The sequence below is a fragment of the Tasmannia lanceolata genome, unplaced genomic scaffold (genome assembly GCF_043159265.1).
Source record: "Tasmannia lanceolata isolate RefF3 unplaced genomic scaffold, GAP_Taslan_0.1 ptg000007l, whole genome shotgun sequence".
Classification (NCBI taxonomy): Eukaryota; Viridiplantae; Streptophyta; class Magnoliopsida; order Canellales; family Winteraceae; genus Tasmannia; species Tasmannia lanceolata.
Window position 1 is genome coordinate 1,567,409 of NW_027518684.1, and position 18,060 is coordinate 1,585,468.

General features: G+C 36.7%; 2 protein-coding genes and 1 non-coding gene across 5 annotated transcripts; all 3 read left to right on the forward strand.

Moving 5' to 3' along the window:
- The first annotated feature begins 2,199 nt into the window (after nucleotides 1–2,199).
- LOC143881372 (aspartic proteinase-like) lies at nucleotides 2,200–17,846 on the forward strand. Of its 3 annotated transcripts, none has more exons than XM_077384413.1 (14): nucleotides 2,200–2,564; nucleotides 4,543–4,913; nucleotides 5,023–5,083; nucleotides 7,223–7,317; nucleotides 7,428–7,540; nucleotides 7,713–7,881; nucleotides 7,963–8,002; nucleotides 8,339–8,403; nucleotides 10,164–10,277; nucleotides 10,927–10,991; nucleotides 11,134–11,290; nucleotides 11,386–11,505; nucleotides 11,826–11,914; nucleotides 17,414–17,846. In XM_077384413.1, exons 2-14 carry the CDS (start codon nucleotides 4,554–4,556, stop codon nucleotides 17,415–17,417), a joined length of 1,452 nt encoding a protein of 483 aa, XP_077240528.1. In that variant the 5' UTR covers nucleotides 2,200–2,564; nucleotides 4,543–4,553; the 3' UTR covers nucleotides 17,418–17,846. The 3 variants fall into 3 exon arrangements, with proteins under 3 accessions (XP_077240528.1, XP_077240526.1, XP_077240527.1); XM_077384411.1 differs by lacking the exon at nucleotides 17,414–17,846 and adding an exon at nucleotides 12,686–12,960 and having other exon boundaries at nucleotides 2,206–2,564; XM_077384412.1 differs by lacking the exons at nucleotides 2,200–2,564; nucleotides 17,414–17,846 and adding exons at nucleotides 2,569–2,671; nucleotides 12,686–12,960.
- On the forward strand, nucleotides 11,532–11,603 carry LOC143882381 (small nucleolar RNA R66). Its single transcript, XR_013252220.1, has one exon. It is a non-coding gene; the product is annotated as a small nucleolar RNA R66 (small nucleolar RNA).
- LOC143881373 (putative transcription factor At5g28040) lies at nucleotides 14,320–16,269 on the forward strand. The gene has a single exon (XM_077384414.1). It carries the CDS (start codon nucleotides 14,746–14,748, stop codon nucleotides 15,877–15,879), a length of 1,134 nt encoding a protein of 377 aa, XP_077240529.1. The 5' UTR covers nucleotides 14,320–14,745; the 3' UTR covers nucleotides 15,880–16,269.
- Nucleotides 17,847–18,060: the final 214 nt, after the last annotated feature.

Consider the following 18,060-nt stretch of genomic DNA (forward strand, 5'->3'; position numbering starts at 1 on the left):
TTCACGCTCCTCTCACTCAAACCCCGCAACGGTACAATCGTACCATTTTAAAATTTGAATGAGGTCCTTGGGTTTCCACATGAAATTACTATAATATCCTCAGGCTACTGATAGTAGCAATACAGTGTTTTTTTATGATTGCACTAACTCATCTTGTCTTTTTATTATTTAAACAGGTGTCAAAGGTTATTATTACGGTTCCGAAAAAACTCAGAAGCCAACTACAGAAGAAAAAAAGACAATATGAGTTTGTGCAATAATTATCGAAACATGGTAGTGCCAATATCAACAGGTCTCGAGCTTATCACCACTTGATCCTCGAGAGAATGACTTGAGAAATGGGATAAACGGGGATTGATGGGTTGTATTAGTGTAATGAGCCTTTCGGAATTTTGTTGATTTTCTCATTCTCCGCACCTAGAAAGCCCGAGGAAACCATTTTGTTGATTTTCTCATTCTCTGCACCTAGAAAGCCCGAGGAAACCATTTTAATAATGGTTTCCCACCAGGATTTCTTTATTATTATTTTAAGCTTTTGCCTAAAATAATCACCTCCTAGGGTTCTGTTACACAGTAGAAACAACATTTTTATTTTTATTTTCAATTTTGGAGCAGAAAAAACAACAAAAGCGTTTCTCAATTTTCTCAAATTCTACGTTCCAAAATTTTCTTCTTAATTTATTTTAAAATCAGGAAAAACGGAAAAACTTTTTTTTTTTTGAAATGTATCGAAACACATTAGAATTTTCCAGCATTTGCTCGGATAAGTTTATTTATCCTAATACTATCTTCTCTAATGACCACAAAATTACTATGCTGCAAATGTTTTATCCAAGAATAAATGTTGACGTGAACAAATAATAGTAATTCTATCCACGGATAAAATAAATTTTGGGCCGTGATAAATCGACCCCCTTTGTGTCTTTCTCTCTCCTCTCAATGAGAGAGAGACATAGCGGGTCGATTTATCACTTCCCTACTAGAGCTAGATATCTACAATGACATGCTCTTGTTAAACGGGTGCAATCTCAAATAATAAAATTGAACCTAGACACTCTATAGTCAAGTGGGTAGAGAATCATTGATTGTGGTCACAACCCCTGCTCTCTCTCTCTTTCCATTGGCTTGTATATGGTATAGTTATTTGGGTTAAAAATCATTGATTGTGGTCACAACCCCTACTATTCAGTTAAGAAGCTTGAATGTGAACCGTTGGTTATTTTTTCCTAACGACCAATCTGCAAGTCTTTGATTGAACAGGTGGGATCGTCCAATAAGTGTGATTTCTGATCATATCATACCACGACAGGGCCCACTAAATAAAGAGTCCGGATCATCCAAATGTCAGATAAGTGGGCCCAGATTTGTCTTTTTTTGTAGAGGATCCCGGTGTAAATGGATATTCGGAAATTCGATTACCGTCCGCATCCGAATCCGTTTAAACTGAATATTATCCGAATCCGTTTCAAGCGGATATTATCCGAATTTGTTTATGAGATATCCGGCTCTTAGCGGATGCGAATCTGGTAAATAGTATATCCGATCCGTTTAACATCCGAATCTGAGAAGTAAATCCTTTTTATTTATTATTAATAATATCATTAATATTTATTTTTAGTAATGACACACTATCTTTTGTTTCTAAAAGAAAAGAAAAATAGCCTAAACTCATTCCATCATATACAAAAAAAAAACCCAAAGACCACTACCAACACTATCATCCATTTCTACCGCCTCCCTCCCTCTCTCTCTCTCTCTGCCTTTGTTTTAAAAGGAAGAAGAGGATCTCATATATTTTAGGGTTTGAGAGTTAATTTTGTGAAGAGAATGTAGAGGTCTAGTTTTAGAGTTTGAAAAATTCATTCGAGCAAGAAGGAGAAAAAATATGAAGTGCTGCAATAAAATGTTCGAATTTACCGGATAAACGGATACGGATAATATCCAAATTCGAACAGTATCCGGCGGATACGAATTCTGTAGTAAATATTAAATATCCGTCGAATCCGAATCCGAATTCGGATAGTGTATATTGTCTCCGAACTCAATCCGTTTACACCCCTGAGGATCCGTACAGTAGTATCTCATTCCGCAGAGGTAAAGGGCCATGATAAAGTCGCACCCAAAGGAGGATGTGCGGCAGACTTTAACACTTGTTAACGGGACAGGGTGCGAATTATCCTACAGGGGTGCGAATTTATCATCACCATATTTAAATTGCTCGAGAATTGGCCGTTGCCACAAAGAAGTGAAAGAACCACATATTTTAATGGCGGAAATTCTATAATATGCATTTTGGTCAATTTCAACTTTCAAGGCCTTCAAGGAAACTTCCTGCGTTATCTAATGGAGGGATGATATTCACACCTCCATTTCTTCCCCGGTCCACCCCTTGTAGTGTAAAAAAGTAGTCATAAAATACACTATAGGGGGTGGCCCCAGGAAGAAAAGGGGACGAATATATATGTCTTCTAGAAAGACTTTATTTTTTAGGATAATCACCCATGCTTCTTTCCTTTCTTTTTGGAACCCTCACCCTTTCCTCTTACTCTACGAGGCTTAGTAAGGTATCTCTTCTTCTAAATAATCTTTTTTTTTTTGGATGGGTTCTTCTAAATAATCTTTCATCACGATCAATCATCATCTTCAGTTTAATCTCTTTCAATCTTTATCAGTAGGGATTGTAATTGTTTTATTTTGTAATTTTTCATCAGTTGTTTGTATCAGTAGAAGGGTACTCTTTAGTCAGAAATTTTTCTCTAAGCATTTGCTTTTATTTAGTATTGTTTTCTCTTTGTTTCTGTTGTTTAACTTCCTTTGAGGCATCATTTTTTATCCATCTCATCCTTATCAGTACAGAGTACAAACCCACATGGATTTTCTATGCATATGTTCATTAGGGTATATTTTTTACTCCAAGTGTAATGTTTGCAGCTTTTCATCAGTTTATATCACTAGGAGAGTGCCCTTTTTTCTAGACATACATGCCTTCTTTTTAGCATTTGGTTGTACATGGTATGGTTTTGCCTGTTTATTTGATTTTTCATTTTTTGACTCACACATCATCATCATCATTAACACATCTATTATCATTATGACATACTCATCATCATAGTCAGCACAGCCCATATGGATTTTCTTATCATATGTTCTTTTTTTGTATTGGCTTCTTTTTAACTTTTTATAAACCTTTCTCAATACAGGCTGGAAGGTTTTACTTTTCCTTTTCATTGAAATTTTGATGGGTTTTTAGCAATTTGTTTAAGGCTGTTTGTGTCAGTAGAAGAACTCTTAGTTTAGACATTTTTGGGTTCTCTTACCATTGGCTTGTATATGGTATAGTTATCCGGGTTTGATTTTTTCTCCTTCAACATAGCCCTTTGTTCTTTTAGTTTTCTATGTTTTTATTTTTATTTTTGCTGGTTATATGTAATTTTTCATCATCAATTTATATATCTATCTACAAGAACTATGTTGAGTAAAATCGTTTCATATTTTTCTTAATGTCTGAGCATATTTATACAGTTTTATTTGTGAGCCTTTGCCAAAACATTTTTTCTTTTTACTTTTAACACATTTTCTTTTCTTTCCTTTCCTTTTAAAAAAAAAAATAGATTTACATAATTTGTCATTGCTAGTTTATATATATAGTAGAACAGTTCTGCTTTAGATAATTATGGGTTTCCTTTGCTTAGATCTAATTTTCTTCTCCCCACTACCCTTTGTCAGTGTACATTTCAAGTTTTCTTCAATGATTTTTCTTTATTTTTGTGCTGTATTTATATTTTTACATCAATTATCGATATCTCTGGAAAAACTGTGTTAACTAAGCTCATTGTGGTTTTTTGTATATAAGTTGTAATAAGTTGTTTATATCCCGGTCCTTGTTTACAGTCTAGAGGTTTACTTGTTTGTGGTATGGTTAGTTTTCTTGCAACCCATTCTCAACGTAGTTTCCTATTTATTTATTATTTATTTTTTTGACTTTTTTTATTGTTTCCCTGTTTCGTATGCAATATATCAGCAGTGCTTTTTATTATCTCTGGAAGAACAGTGTTAATGTAGATCTTGCTGGATCTTATTAACTTTTGATCTTATGTTGTGTGGTTTCTATTAAAGTATAAAAGATTAAATAACAATTACTCCAACAGCTTAAGCTTTTGGAGTAATTGGCTGTTTCACAGTTTCCATGTGAATTCTGTAACTTTCTTGTGATACGGCATTGAGATGCTTCCAAATTTCCGTAGTTCATATTCTCTGGCTAAGTCAAATTTTCTGCTTTATTTTTTTTTTTCCTATACTCACCATGCACCTCAGGTGAATATTAGTATTTTTCAAGATTTTGTACCATTGATGTTAGTGTTTTAGCTAGCAGTTTCTTGACTCTGGATCTGTCACTGTGTGAGCATATTGTTTGTTCTGTGCTTTCTACTGTTGCTTTCTCTGTATGTTCTTCAAAAGGTTGTTGGTTTTAGGCCTTTTTGTTTTTGCAATTGAAACTTTATCATCATTAAATGCTTCACCTATCTTGGATCTTATGAACAGGTATTGTGAAAATGGGGAAAAAAATTCTTTTGGCGTCTCTCTGTTTATGGGTTTTATCAAGCTCCATTGCTCTTCATGCTTCCTCTGATGGGCTAGTGAGAATTCCTTTAAATAAGAAGCGACTGGATCTTAATAGTCTAAATGCTGTGAAAATCGCGGCAAAAGAAGACCGCTATGCGGACAGTCTTCGCAATTGTGCTAACCATCGTAATATGGGTGATTCAGAAGTAGATATAGTACCTCTGAAGAACTATTTGGATGCCCAATACTTTGGCGTGATCAGTATTGGTACACCGGCACAGAATTTTACTGTGATCTTTGATACCGGGAGTTCCAATTTGTGGGTCCCCTCTTCGAAATGCTATTTCTCTGTGAGTTTTCTAATATCTAAGTTTTGATGTTTTGCGCTTGTTTGTAGAAATTTATTTTTCAATATGTGGATGAAATTAAGTTAATAATGAAAAATAAACATCCATGCAGATTCCTTGCTATTTCCATGCTAAGTACAAGGCGCGTTCGTCAAGCACTTACACAGAAAATGGTTATGTTGTTCTTTCTTGAATATTCTATTTATGCTGAATTATGTCTTTTCCAATCTGCTTGATCCTAAGTTCCTAACAAAATCTTCCTATGATCTGTCTGAGAAATCCAGACTTGATATCTCCTTGAAGTTTATTTTCATCTTATTTTTGTGTAAATTTATTTCTCAGTGGGTGTTGTTGCATGCTGATTAGTGCAACATTGTAGCCCTTAAATACTACTATGAGTCGTATCTATCTAAAAGAGGCTTTGGACCCTCTTAAGTTATCATATTCAGTCAAGTTCTATGTAGCTTCTAAAATAGTCTGTGACCTCCCTTATGTTACTATATTCAGTCAAGTTATATCTAGTCTATCTCGCTCTCTCTTGGAGAGGCTTATGAAATCCGTCCTCATTGTCGATCGTTTCTTGCGGAGGGCATGGAGTCGCTGCTGTTTGGATCCCTTGGAGCCATCCAACCCCATTACATCAATCTCGATTTTCCAACCTTTGAAGGATTTGATGCAGCTGGTTGGATTTGTTTTGCTGAATAAATTTTTAACTACCACAATACAGCTCGAGCTCAATGCTTATCAGTACCTTCCTTTCATCTGCAAGGATCAACCCTTCAGTGGTACCGGTGGTACTTCCGTTTACAAGTCTATCTTACTTGGGGGGAGTTTGTTGAAGCCCTTAATATCTTATTCGGGCCGACGGTGTACGAAGACTATGCAGGAGCACCGACAAAACATAGACAAACTGCTTCTTTGTGAGAATGCCAAGCAGAATTTGAAACGTTGTCTATTCTAGCAGAAGAAATGACGGAGTCATTTTTAGTTAGCTGTTTTATTTGTGGCTCAAAAGATGAGATTCGTATTGACATTCAAATGTTTTGACCTACTACCCTGACTCAGGCCATTGGCCTGACCAGGCTTCAAGAAGAGAAGGTGGCTGCTTGCCGTCATCTTGTATGTTTTGACCGTAACCAGCTCAATTTGACTACTACAGCCAGGAAGCTTTCTATTCCACCCATCAAGTGGCTTACATCAGCCGAGACCAAGAATTGAAGAGATCATGGGTTATGTTACAACTGTGATGAAAAATACTACCCCGGTCATCGGTGTGAGTCTCAAAAATTATTTTGGGTAGAAGTTATTGAATTCGACGACGATGAAGAGCCTATAGACCTGGGGTTCGTCGTTGAGGTCAAGGCCGTTGTAAGGAGGTGGGTTAGATGGGACTCTTGGTGCATCAAATAGAACTCTAGCTAGGTGTGTTTCATGGTCATATAGGAACGTCTAGGTTGTTGGGAGTGGTTATCCATACGTCAAGTATGTAGGATAAGTCACTTGGGTAAAGAGTTAGTAGGAATAGATATGATGCTTATGTGGTGGACACACCTATAGAGTTGAATCTGAAATATCAAAGTGATGAAGGGGAAAAACTTTCAAATCCCACTTTGCAGACAATTGGTTGGAAGTCTTATATATCTAGCCATCACTCGCTCTAATATTACACTTTTCCTACATTGCCTTTGCAGACAAACTGATGCTAATTATTGAGCATCCATTTGAGGGAGAGTGTAAATATAGTAGCATGTAATACATTGTATCTATATTTTCCTTTGATTTTTTAGCCTTTGTCCATTCTTTGTATTGCCACATAAGGGCAATCTTGTAATTGTATACCTTAGAGAATAAGCTTTAGGCGTGGGCAGGTACTGTCTTCATAGACATCTCTTATGAGAGCTTCTTCTTCTTCTTAGTTTTGTCTTTCTTATTAAGATTTCCTTTTCTAGGGATGAATACTAGATTTATCTCTCTCTCTCTCTCTCTCTCTCTCTCTCTCTCTCTCTCTCTCTCTCTCTCTTAATTGCACAATATTGTGTTGATGTGAAACCACGATTTGAGTTCACTGAAATTTTACTTTTCATTGTTTCTCGTATATCATCTCTAACTTATTATTTCTTCCTTTCTTGTTATTTTGCTTATAGCCTATTATGTTGTTCTTCTCTGAGCTTGGCTTGCTTAATCATATGAAGGTTTCAGATATCATTTCTTTGTATACTATTCAATTGTATTTTTGCTATTAGTTATTTTCCTTTAATTGGTGAGGGAAGGCCTCCATGTTAACATTCTGCTTCTTTGTAACCTTTTTTTAGGAAAGTCATGTTCTATTCATTATGGGTCTGGATCAATTTCTGGCTTCTTCAGCCAAGATAATGTTCAAGTTGGAGACCTTGTCGTTAAGGATCAAGTGGGGCTTTTGTATACAATTACATTCTCAATTGTTATCTTGACCTTGACCTTTAATTTTGAAGATAATCTCATTAGTCTGTAGTGATGGTTTTATATATCATGTTTTAGGTTTTCATTGAGGCTACAAGGGAGGCAAGCCTCACATTCCTTCTGGCAAAGTTTGATGGGATACTTGGACTTGGGTTTCAGGAAATTTCTGTTGGAAATGTTGTGCCAGTATGGTATGGTTTTGTATGATTTAATTGTCAGTGTCCAGCTACTTTTTATGTTTCTTTTTCTTTATTTATTATTATTTTTTCGTAAACTTGTTAATTATCATGGATGTGTGAGGTTGCATGTGAGAAATTGCCTTGATCTGTTATCATTTGACTTATTGATTCCTGCTCTTTATAGGTACAACATGGTCGAGCAAGGTCTTATAAATGACAAGGTTTTCTCATTCTGGCTCAATCGAAATCCAGATGACACAGATGGAGGTGAAATTGTCTTCGGAGGTTCGGATCCTAATCACTTTATGGGTGAGCACACCTATGTTCCGGTTACTCGCAAGGGATATTGGCAGGTTGGTGAAGTGAAAAGCTTATGATAATTTTAAACTATGATTTTCTTTTAAACAACTTATTTTTTCTTTATATATTTTCAGTTCGAGATGGGAGATTTTCTTATAGGAAACCAGTCAACAGGTGAGCCATTATATCCAAGGTTTGAAATTTCAGTTTCGGTATTGATTTCGGCCGAAATTCTGTAAAAAATTGAAAAAATTAAAATTTTAGCCGAAATTTCGTCCAAAAAATATGAAAATCTGGAAAAAAAATTAAATATATTTTTGGCTGAAATTTTGGCCGAAAATTACTGGAATTTTGGAATTTGGGCCAAAATCCATGACCGACACCGAAAAATGGTTTCCGATTTCAGCCGAAATTTCAAACTATGATTATATCTTAAACCTCATCTCAATTCTTTTTTCTATGATGCATTCCCTGCGCGGTGGATTTTAAAGAAGTTCTTTTGTTTGGTAGGTTTTTGTGCCAGTGGTTGTGCTGCTATTGCAGATTCTGGGACCTCTTTATTCACGGGGCCAACTGTATGTGCTTATACCTTTTACTGAATCGTTAAATATCTAAGAGTATGCTTGTACCTATTCTATTTGGCAATCAAATTCTAGTCACTGGACATACTTTGTGTCATATCTGCTATGTTCTTCAGGACTGTACCTTACAATCGCGTTTTGGCCCATGTTACCTTATATATGAGTTTCCCGAGCATCTATCGTTTTGTCTCGGCCTTTCAAGTGTTGAGTTTTGCTAATTGTAGGAAATTGCTTCAGAGAAAGAAACTGAAAACCCCTTCCTTGAATGTGCTGTTATCTTCTCTGGCAATATATTTCATCTTAAATGCTTAGCCACGGACCTTCCTTTCAGACTCTGCAAATTGGACATTGATAACTCTTTAAATTTTTGAATAAGTTTAAAAAAGAAAGAATATCAACATTGTAAGCATGGATACACGATTTTGTGAGAGGCATCTCTGATTTCCTTGCTTTCTAGCTCTGCAACTCACAGTAACTCATCTACAACTTAGGTGAATTCAGCAGCTCGTAATAGCTTTAGAATTTGTGAAACAACCAATTACTCCAAAAGCTAAAGCTGTTGGAGATGACGTTATTTAATCCTTTTATACTTAAACACTTCCTCTCACATGTGGCCCCTCCTTTTAGGGTTGGCCTACGCGTGGCACATGTGGCCCCTCTTTTGGGTTGGCCGTTGCATGTGGATTTTTAATATCAAGGAGTCTTGAACCCAAGACCTTTTCTCTAATACCATGTGATGCAGATAGTAGGATTTATTTTCGCATTATTTAGTTTCTAGTATTTTTATTTCCATGTTATTAGTTTCTAGGATTTTATTTTCCATGTTATTTTTAGGAATTCTTATTTTAGTAGGTTTCTATCTTTTAGGTTGTTTATTTGCCTATATATTGGCCTCTTTACAATTTATTTTGTAACTTTGATTGATATTAAATAAAGTTTCCTCTCCCTCTAATTCTAGTTTTCTTCTTTCCTCTTCTGATTTCTTTTCTTCTCTTCTCTCTTTAAATTCGTCTATTCTTCTTCTACTTCTCCCTAAATTCGTCTATTCTTTTCTTCTTCTTCTACTTCTCCCTAAATTCGTCTCTTCTTCAGGTTATTTTCGTCTCTTCTTCCCCTATTCTTCTAATGCTATCTCCTTTCATCTATTTCTCTCCCCCTTTCCTCAATTTCTCTTCACAGGCCTACATCACCATGTGAAAACAACCAATTACTCCAAAGCTTAAGCCTTTGGAGATGGCTTTATTTGATCTTTTTATACTTTAACAGTCTTGATATGTGGGAATCCCTATTGGGATCAATTCATTCAAGACGACGAAGTAGGAAAAGAAAATGATTGGACGCAGTTTTTTATTCATTAAACTAATTCATGACAGACCAGCTTACCCAAGAAGGGTAGTTTTTTTTTTTTTTTTTGGAGGGGGTATGTGAAATTTGCTCCCGTGCCTCTGGCAGCTTGCATGCTTCAGTGACCTAGACCGCTCCCGTGCCTCTGGCAGCTTTCATGCTTCAGTGAGCTAGACCAGTTGTTATTTTTCATGGTAGATTCTTCAATGCTGAGCTGTTTAGCTACTGAAGCTATCGAAGTGCAAGCTTACTTATTCTCTTTCAGTTTCTTTCAAAGCTTGATTCAGTCGTCACCGGCAAAATCATTTCAAGCTTGATTCCCTTAAAACAAGTTATCAAAATCCAACCTTAAGTATTCTCCTCATTGATTTTTTAACCATTGTTGTTAATCTGATTCTTTTCAAATTCAGACTATCGTGGCCGAAATCAACCATGCCATAGGTGCAGAAGGAATCTTGAGCGTGGAATGTAAAGAAGTTGTTTCGCAGTACGGGGATATGATACTGGAACTGTTAATAGCAGAGGTTAGTTCCGTTATCTCTTTATATCCAGATCTTTTTTACATATATTTTTTTATCTTCTATAGGGCAACAATTTCCACACTCCCTTGTTTTAATAACAGCACTACTGTCTTCACTTTACAATTTCCTAATATAATATTAACAACTGTTATACCATTCCAAAAAAATATATTAACAGCTGCTATAAATCTCAGAAAGCTATCAACAGCTAACCAAAACAGTATTTATTGAGGTGAGAAGTTTCATTATGAAAACAACAGTGCGCGGACATCAATATGTCATTTCCCTTTTTATATAATTCATGAGTCAAACTTTGAGCTTTGTGATCGTTAAAGCATAAAAGATAAATAACGCCTTTCTCCAACAGCTTAAGCTTTTGGAGAAGTTGGTAAGTTAACATGGTATCAGAGCCAAAGGTCTTGAGTTCAAAACTCCCGGATAGCAAACATCCACATGCGATGGTTGGCCCAAAGTGGGACCACTTGTGCCACGTGTTTGCCAAGTGGGCCACACGTGCGGGAGAGTGTTAAAGCATAAAAGATAAATAACGCCTTTCTTCAACAGCTTAAGCTTTTGGAGTAGTTGGTAAGTTAACAGTGATATTTTCTTCAATTGCAATCCAACCTGAAAATCTATTCCTGGCTCTCTGCAGACACAACCTCAGAAGGTTTGCTCTCAGATTGGTCTATGTGTATTTGATGGGGCTCAAAATGTTGGGTGAGGAAGTTATATAATCATTTGAATGATGAATATTACCTTCTGTTTCAGTTTTGTGTTTGTTCTTTTTCTTTTTAGACTTTGCCTTGTTTGTCGATCACCCCTCATCCTTGCAATGATACTTAAATCTAACTCCATGCAGCACCGGCATAGAAACTGTGGTTGAGAGGCAAAATAGGGAGAAATCATCTGTTGGTCAAGATGCTCTATGTGTTGCTTGTGAGATGGCTGTTGTTTGGATTCAGAATCAACTGAGACAAAATCAGACAAAGGAGCGAATCCTGACATATATCAATGAGGTAATTTATGTCTGAAACATATTCCTAAGTTTGTTTGAAGCTGACATGTATACTGGTTTGTAAACTGCAAGATACTCAATTTCATTGTATTGTAGTTATGTGAACGTCTGCCAAGTCCCATGGGAGAATCAACTGTTGACTGTAATGACCTTGCAAGCATGCCAAATGTTTCATTTACCATTGGCGATAAAATCTTCGCCCTTACTCCAGAAGAGGTTTGTTATAAATTTAATTTGATTTGTCTGGTGATGGAATACAATATTTGAGACCTGATTTTCTTTTTGATGGAAATTTAAGCATTTTTTCCAAGGATCCAATTACTCATAACCTGTCTGATAATTCGTTCTTTGCCTATATGAGTTCAGTTGAGATGAATCAATGAACATCTCATTAGTCTCGTAGAAAAATCAGATCAGGACTAGTCCTGGTTCTGATTGGATCAATGGGTTTTGAACATTAATCTATTATCATCTTTCATCATAATTGTGTTCTCTGTGTTTTTTATCCTTATCCTTGGATTTTGTTCATTTTTCAGTACATCCTTAAAACTGGAGTAGGCGAAGAAGCTATCTGTGTCAGTGGGTTTACAGCATTTGATCTGCCTCCGCCCCGGGGACCTCTCTGGTATGTCACACCATCACACTTTGCTTTTATGGTGTGTGTGTCTCTAAAGTACCCATGTCGGACACATCAGATTCCAATACTTTGGGATTCACCATGACACTTCTAGACATCTTTAATCGATTTTTTTCTAAACACTACAACAAATTTACAATTATCACACGTTTTGAGTTTTATCCATGGTTTTAAATTTTGACCGAAATCCAACACAAACCCGAAACGGTATTTTATTTCGTCCAAAATTTTGGAATTTCGGTCAAAATTTCGTCCTAAATTCTGAAATTTCACCCAAAAACCTCTTTTTTAAATTAATCTAATATGTTACCAAATCCAATAAAATAATGTTTTTATCGTTTCACTGGATTTTGGTCGAAAATTTGAAATTTCGGCCAAAATTTCAGTTTCGGTGAGGTCCGACCAAAATTTAAAACCATGGTTTTATCTATCCAAACAGTAAGTTTTTTTTTATATAGAAATAAATAAAATATTTAAAAGAAAACTACCGAAATCTTCAATATATAACGATAAGATCATGCAAAAGAATTAAAATTAGCCGAATCTATGAATCCTCTTGTTGAGGTTAGCCGGATCCAACACTCCATCAATACTCATGCAACATAGGTGTGAGCACATAGTAGGTATGCTCATGCTTCTATATTTATACACAATGTATTTATGAATTCATGTATTTCTCCGTGTGCCTTCTTGCATTTATGTAACTGTATGTATGCACATCATGTGTCTGGGCGATGTGATGAAAATTTATGGATGCAGGATTCTGGGAGATGTGTTCATGGGTGCGTATCACACTGTGTTTGACTTTGATAATCTAAAAATAGGATTTGCAAAGGCAGCTTAGAATGGGTGCATGCCACCATTTACTGTTTTTATCGAAGGACTGAAATGGATGATGGGTACATGACTTATGTGATGATAATGCTTTCATGCTTTCATAACTATTTTACATGGAAGTTCTGATGCTGTCTTTATGATCTTGTAAACATATCCATATCATATGAAGTCAGGGAAAACTATCCAGTGTTTGGCAATTTTCTTTTCTTTTATCAGTGAATCTGTCTCTATTGATTTTTTATTTATTTTTGAATGGTAATCTGTCTCCATTTTCTCTTCTTTTATCAGTGAATCACCCTCATTAAGATTGGATAAAATTTCAAATTTTCCTCAACAAATGAGTTCTTTCATTAGGCCAGCGTATTTTCATCATGGGAAATTTTAATCATAGTTAGAGATTTCTATTAGGGAACGTCTATGTAGGAAGTTACTTTTATGATCAATCCTAAAGCCAATTTTTGAGTCCTAAGAGGGATTATGGTGCATATACGTGAGATCAAGACAGTTGAACTTGTAAAATGTACCCATGGTTTTGGTCCCATCCCTAATGGACGTCTTACGTGTAAAAGAGGCTTGATGGGTCAACGGTTCAGAATCATCTGGTGAAGGTGTTATCAACGGCATTTGGCCGGCCTTATGGCTGCAGCTCGGATGAATGTATCTGATCACCTGAATGAGGCAGAATGTAATGAGTTTGGTGTTGCCAAACAATACACATTTTTGTTTGATAGAAAGAAAATCGACAACCTCCTACTACCACATCCTTGCATGAGTCGGCGTTGTTGCTTGTCTACATCTGCCATTGGCTCCCTTGTTACTATCACACTAGAGTCCATGACAACTGTCGTCCGTCACAACTACAACAAAATCAACTGGAGAGACTGAATAACGTTTCCTATGTATTTGAATAACACTATTGTTCACTTGTATGTACTTTGAACAAGAAGATACTCTCTTATTTCTTATATCATTGTATTTTTGTTGAGAAATTATATGATATGATGAAGGTCCGTATAAACAATTACTCATCATCCCATCCCTGTTATTTGATCCAATAGCAGCTCACTTTTTGAGGAACTGCTGTTGGATCAAATATCAAGAATGGTACTTCTATTGCGTGTATCCGTAGGGACTAGTCCTACTCCCGAAGGGGGTGGGGACATCCTACGTCATCAAAAAAAAGAAAAAAAGAAAAAGAAAAGAATGGTACTTCTATTGCACCACCTTTATGAGGGTGGATGCATGCAATACAAAAGTAGAACTAAACTACCTGGAGTAGTCAAGCATGGTTTCAAATTTTGACCGAAATCTGAAATTTCGTCAAAAAATCTCGTTTTTTGATAATTATTTAATATTATCGAGAAATTTCAGCCGGGAGGTCGAAATTCTGTTCGAGTTAAAATACCCGTTAATTTGATTTCGTTGGATTTCGACTGAAATTTTGGTTGGTTTCGGTGAGGTTCGAAACACATTCCGAAACCGAATTTTGAAACCATGGTCAATTGGTCATGAGAACACGAGTGGTCTAACCGGGGGGGGGGGGGGGGGGGGGGAGGAAGAAAGGGAGGCGAATCTATCCCTTCCCTAAAATATATTTTGTCCAAAAATAGCATAGTGGGGCCAACTATTTGGATGATCTAAACATTCATTTGTTAGTCTTCCCACAGATACGCTGAGCCCTAAAAATCTTTTCCACATAACTCAATTCCTATTTATTCACAAGTTTCTAAACCACCCAAACCGTCTATTTTACAAGAAATGTATCGGACGGTTAGTATCATCATCGTACGGAAAAGACTTCTACAAAGGACCCACAAATCAACGGATGAAACATCCAAATAGGTGGCCCACACTATGCCTTCTTTATTAATTATAAAATCTCTCTCCTCCGAGTATCATTGCGTAAAAAAAGAGAAAAATATCACGTGTTCTTTTCTTAAAAAACGAAGAGAGAGAGAGAGAGAGAGAGAGAGAGACCGGAGATGGCTGCAGAAGAAGATCCGAACATCTACGAAGAAGAAGAAGAAAGCGAAGAAGACGAAGAAATTAGAGAAGGATTAGAAGCAAAGGAAGAAGAAGATATAGAAGACTTAAACACTCATTCTCCTTCCATCTCTTCTTCCTCCCATGAAAATCCTCAAAACCCTAACCCTAACCCTAACTCTATTTCCCTCGATCCAAAACCCTCCGTCTCCCTCACCACCACCACTCCCACTTCACCCCCACGGGAGAACAGCTCCGGCGCTGATCCAACTCCGGCGGCCTTTGGATCTTCCTTTTCGCCGGATTTAAAGCGTCAGAAAACGGTGGATGAATCTCGGCGTATTTTCCAACGTCTCTGGACAGACGAAGACGAGTTAGGGCTTTTGCAAGGGTTCTTAGATTACACATCACAACGAGACCCATCTAATTCTTCTTCTCATCAAGATACTGCTCCGTTTTATGATCAGATCAAGAACAGTCTACAGCTTGATTTTAACAAAAATCAGTTGGTGGAGAAGCTCCGAAGGCTAAAGAAGAAGTACCGAAACTTTGTCAATAGGATCAGCTCCGGGAAGGATTTTTCCTTCAAAAACACTCACGATCAGATCACGTTTGAAATCTCGCGAAAGATCTGGAGCGATACTGCAATCCGACGTGGACGCGGTGTAGAAGATCAAAGATTCGAAGAATTAGAAGCAAATTTGCAGAATAACACTACTAATATTAACATTAATAACGCAAATAGTTCAGAAAAGAAGGTTTCTTGGTCAAGAAAGCGTAATAGGAATAGATCTTCTCAGGCAGAGGAGGATGATCTTTCGAATTTTGCTCCTCAATCGTCTGTACCGAATGTTATAGAGGATACTGTGAAAAGTTGCCTTTCACCATTGTTTAAGGAGTTGTTGTATTGTGCCATGAATGGGCCTTGTAATTTGGGGATTGGAGGGGGGGCTTTGAATCCTCTGCCATTGAATTTTGGTGGCAATTCTGTTAATTTATCGAGTTCTGGAGTTGTGGATGAGAGGTGGAAGAAGCAGCAGATTTTGGAGCTGGAGGTGTATTCGAAGCGGGTAGAATTGATACAGGATCAGATCAAGTTGGCTTTGGAGGAGCTAAAATCGATAGGCAGTTAAAACTTAAAAAGGGATCTTCTTCAACCAAGGGTAGTAAGTTTTCGAGGTGTTGTTCACTTGTAAACTGAAAAAAATTGGTTGATCCTTGTTTGATCAGTTTGAATTTTTTTGGTTTACTTTCAATATAAGATAAGAGCACTGTCGGAATAAAGCTTTTTTTTTCTTTTTTTTTCCCCTTTTTCATTTGATCTGCGATTAGTTTATGACTTAGAAAAATAACAGGTGGAATTGATGGGAAGAAAGGGGCTTACTTTATCTGTAAATACTTGCCCTATGTTTGCCTCTGCTTCTCAGAGTTTGTATTGATTGAGCAAGGCCTCTAAACCATTCTCTTGTGAATATTTCTCTTAGTTATTTTCAATTTCACTTATAGTTATTGATGTTCTTTTATCTGTAAAATTTTGCTTAAATTTTACTTCGCTGTCATTATCAATGGATGAAGTTGTATGCTTTGATTGGGTTTTAGGAATTTTGGTTCTTCCATAACACTTTTTGGAACTTCATAGGATGTATGTGAGTTTTTTTAAGGTTGGAGATTTTTTTTTTTCAATCTTGTAGACCATTGCTATGCTATGAAGTCCTTGGAGTGTTCTAAAGGATACTTTAGATGTTATAGGGTTCAAATGTGACAATGTCTCTCATGGGTCATGGCTACTACAACTGACGATATCACCTACCAAAAATTGACACTATTGGAAGAGGGTTGGTGATTAGGGGTTTGTCCAACAACCGCATGATGGGATACACCCCGCCCAATTGCACTAATTGGAGCAGCACCAAGGAAAGAAATAACAGTGTTTGGGAATACATACATCCAAATCCCAATACTGATGGATCTTATTGTTTCATTTCATGACTTATTCTTCCCACTTACACATGTGAATTTAGTTTAATTCCATTGCAATAAATTTGATAATATGTATTGTGTGCTATACTATCATGATAACCTAGAGAAATTAATGGGAAGTCTAGCCCATATCTAAAAACCAGACTAGAACCATTCCAAAAAAAAAAAAAACAGACTGGACTGATTCCGGGTGCAGTTGGTATTGGTTGAACCTGAAAACAAAAAAAAAGAGTACAGATTTGGTCAACTGTCCTAGAATCGCATGTGCGTGCGCGTGCGCGCTAACCCTTCCCTGATCTTTTTGCAGTGGCTATAATTAAATAAGCAATTGTCCATCCTTTCTTGCGATTTTTTTTATAGGGAGATTGACAGGGTTGCTATGTTTCAGAATGTTTTTGAATCTATCTTTATAAAGAATGAACGGAAAAAAAAAAGAATGAATGAATGAAGTGATAAAAGGGTTTGGATCTATAGCTCCATCGGGGTGTTTAGTGTCAAATCGTTCTACCACCATCTCATTCTTTGCTTCCCGTCTTCGCTAGTGAATAGAATCTGGAGGATCCCTGCTTCGCCTAAAGTGTGTGCTTTAGGTCAGTATTTGTGACGCTAATGAAGCGGAGGTTAGGGCGTTGCTTTTTGGTTTGAGATGGTACGCGAAGCATAACTCGGGTCTTGTCATTATTGAAGGTGACTCATCAAATGCTTTAGCTTGGGCGGCTAAAAAAAGCACGGGACCTTGGAGGGCTGATGATATTATTGGGGAGATCCGTGACTTGGTGCGCATTGTATGTCCTAAGTTCTGACACATGAGAAGATCTGCCAATGCAAAAACGGATTGTATGTCCTAAGTTCTGACACATGAGAAGATCTGCCAATGCAAAAACGGATTGATTGGCAAAAGATGGTGTGCATTTGGCGTCGGTCGAAGTTAATATCCACTCTTTCCTAATACTTGAGAGCTACTGCTTTCTCCTGTTTTATTTGTAATCTTGCTTTCATGTATCTTGCTGTGGGGACATGTTGTCCCTTGGATTGTAATCTTTATCATGGTGGGAATGAAATCCATTGTCTTTCAAAGAAAAAAAAACAGTTGATTGTATGCTGTTGTGGCATTTTGTGTTGTGCTCTCTCTATTGGCGGGTTTAATCTCGTCCTCACCTCATTTTGCAGAAGCTTTTTTGTAGCTCAAAAGGTTCCCTTGTTCTTATTGTTCTTTGATACGATTTCTCCATTTTTTAAGCTTTCCCATCCCTTTCTTGACTCTCTCAGGATGCTTAAGAGAGATTATAAGCTTCCCTGTGCCGAATTTTTGTATTCTGAATGAAATTCAATAT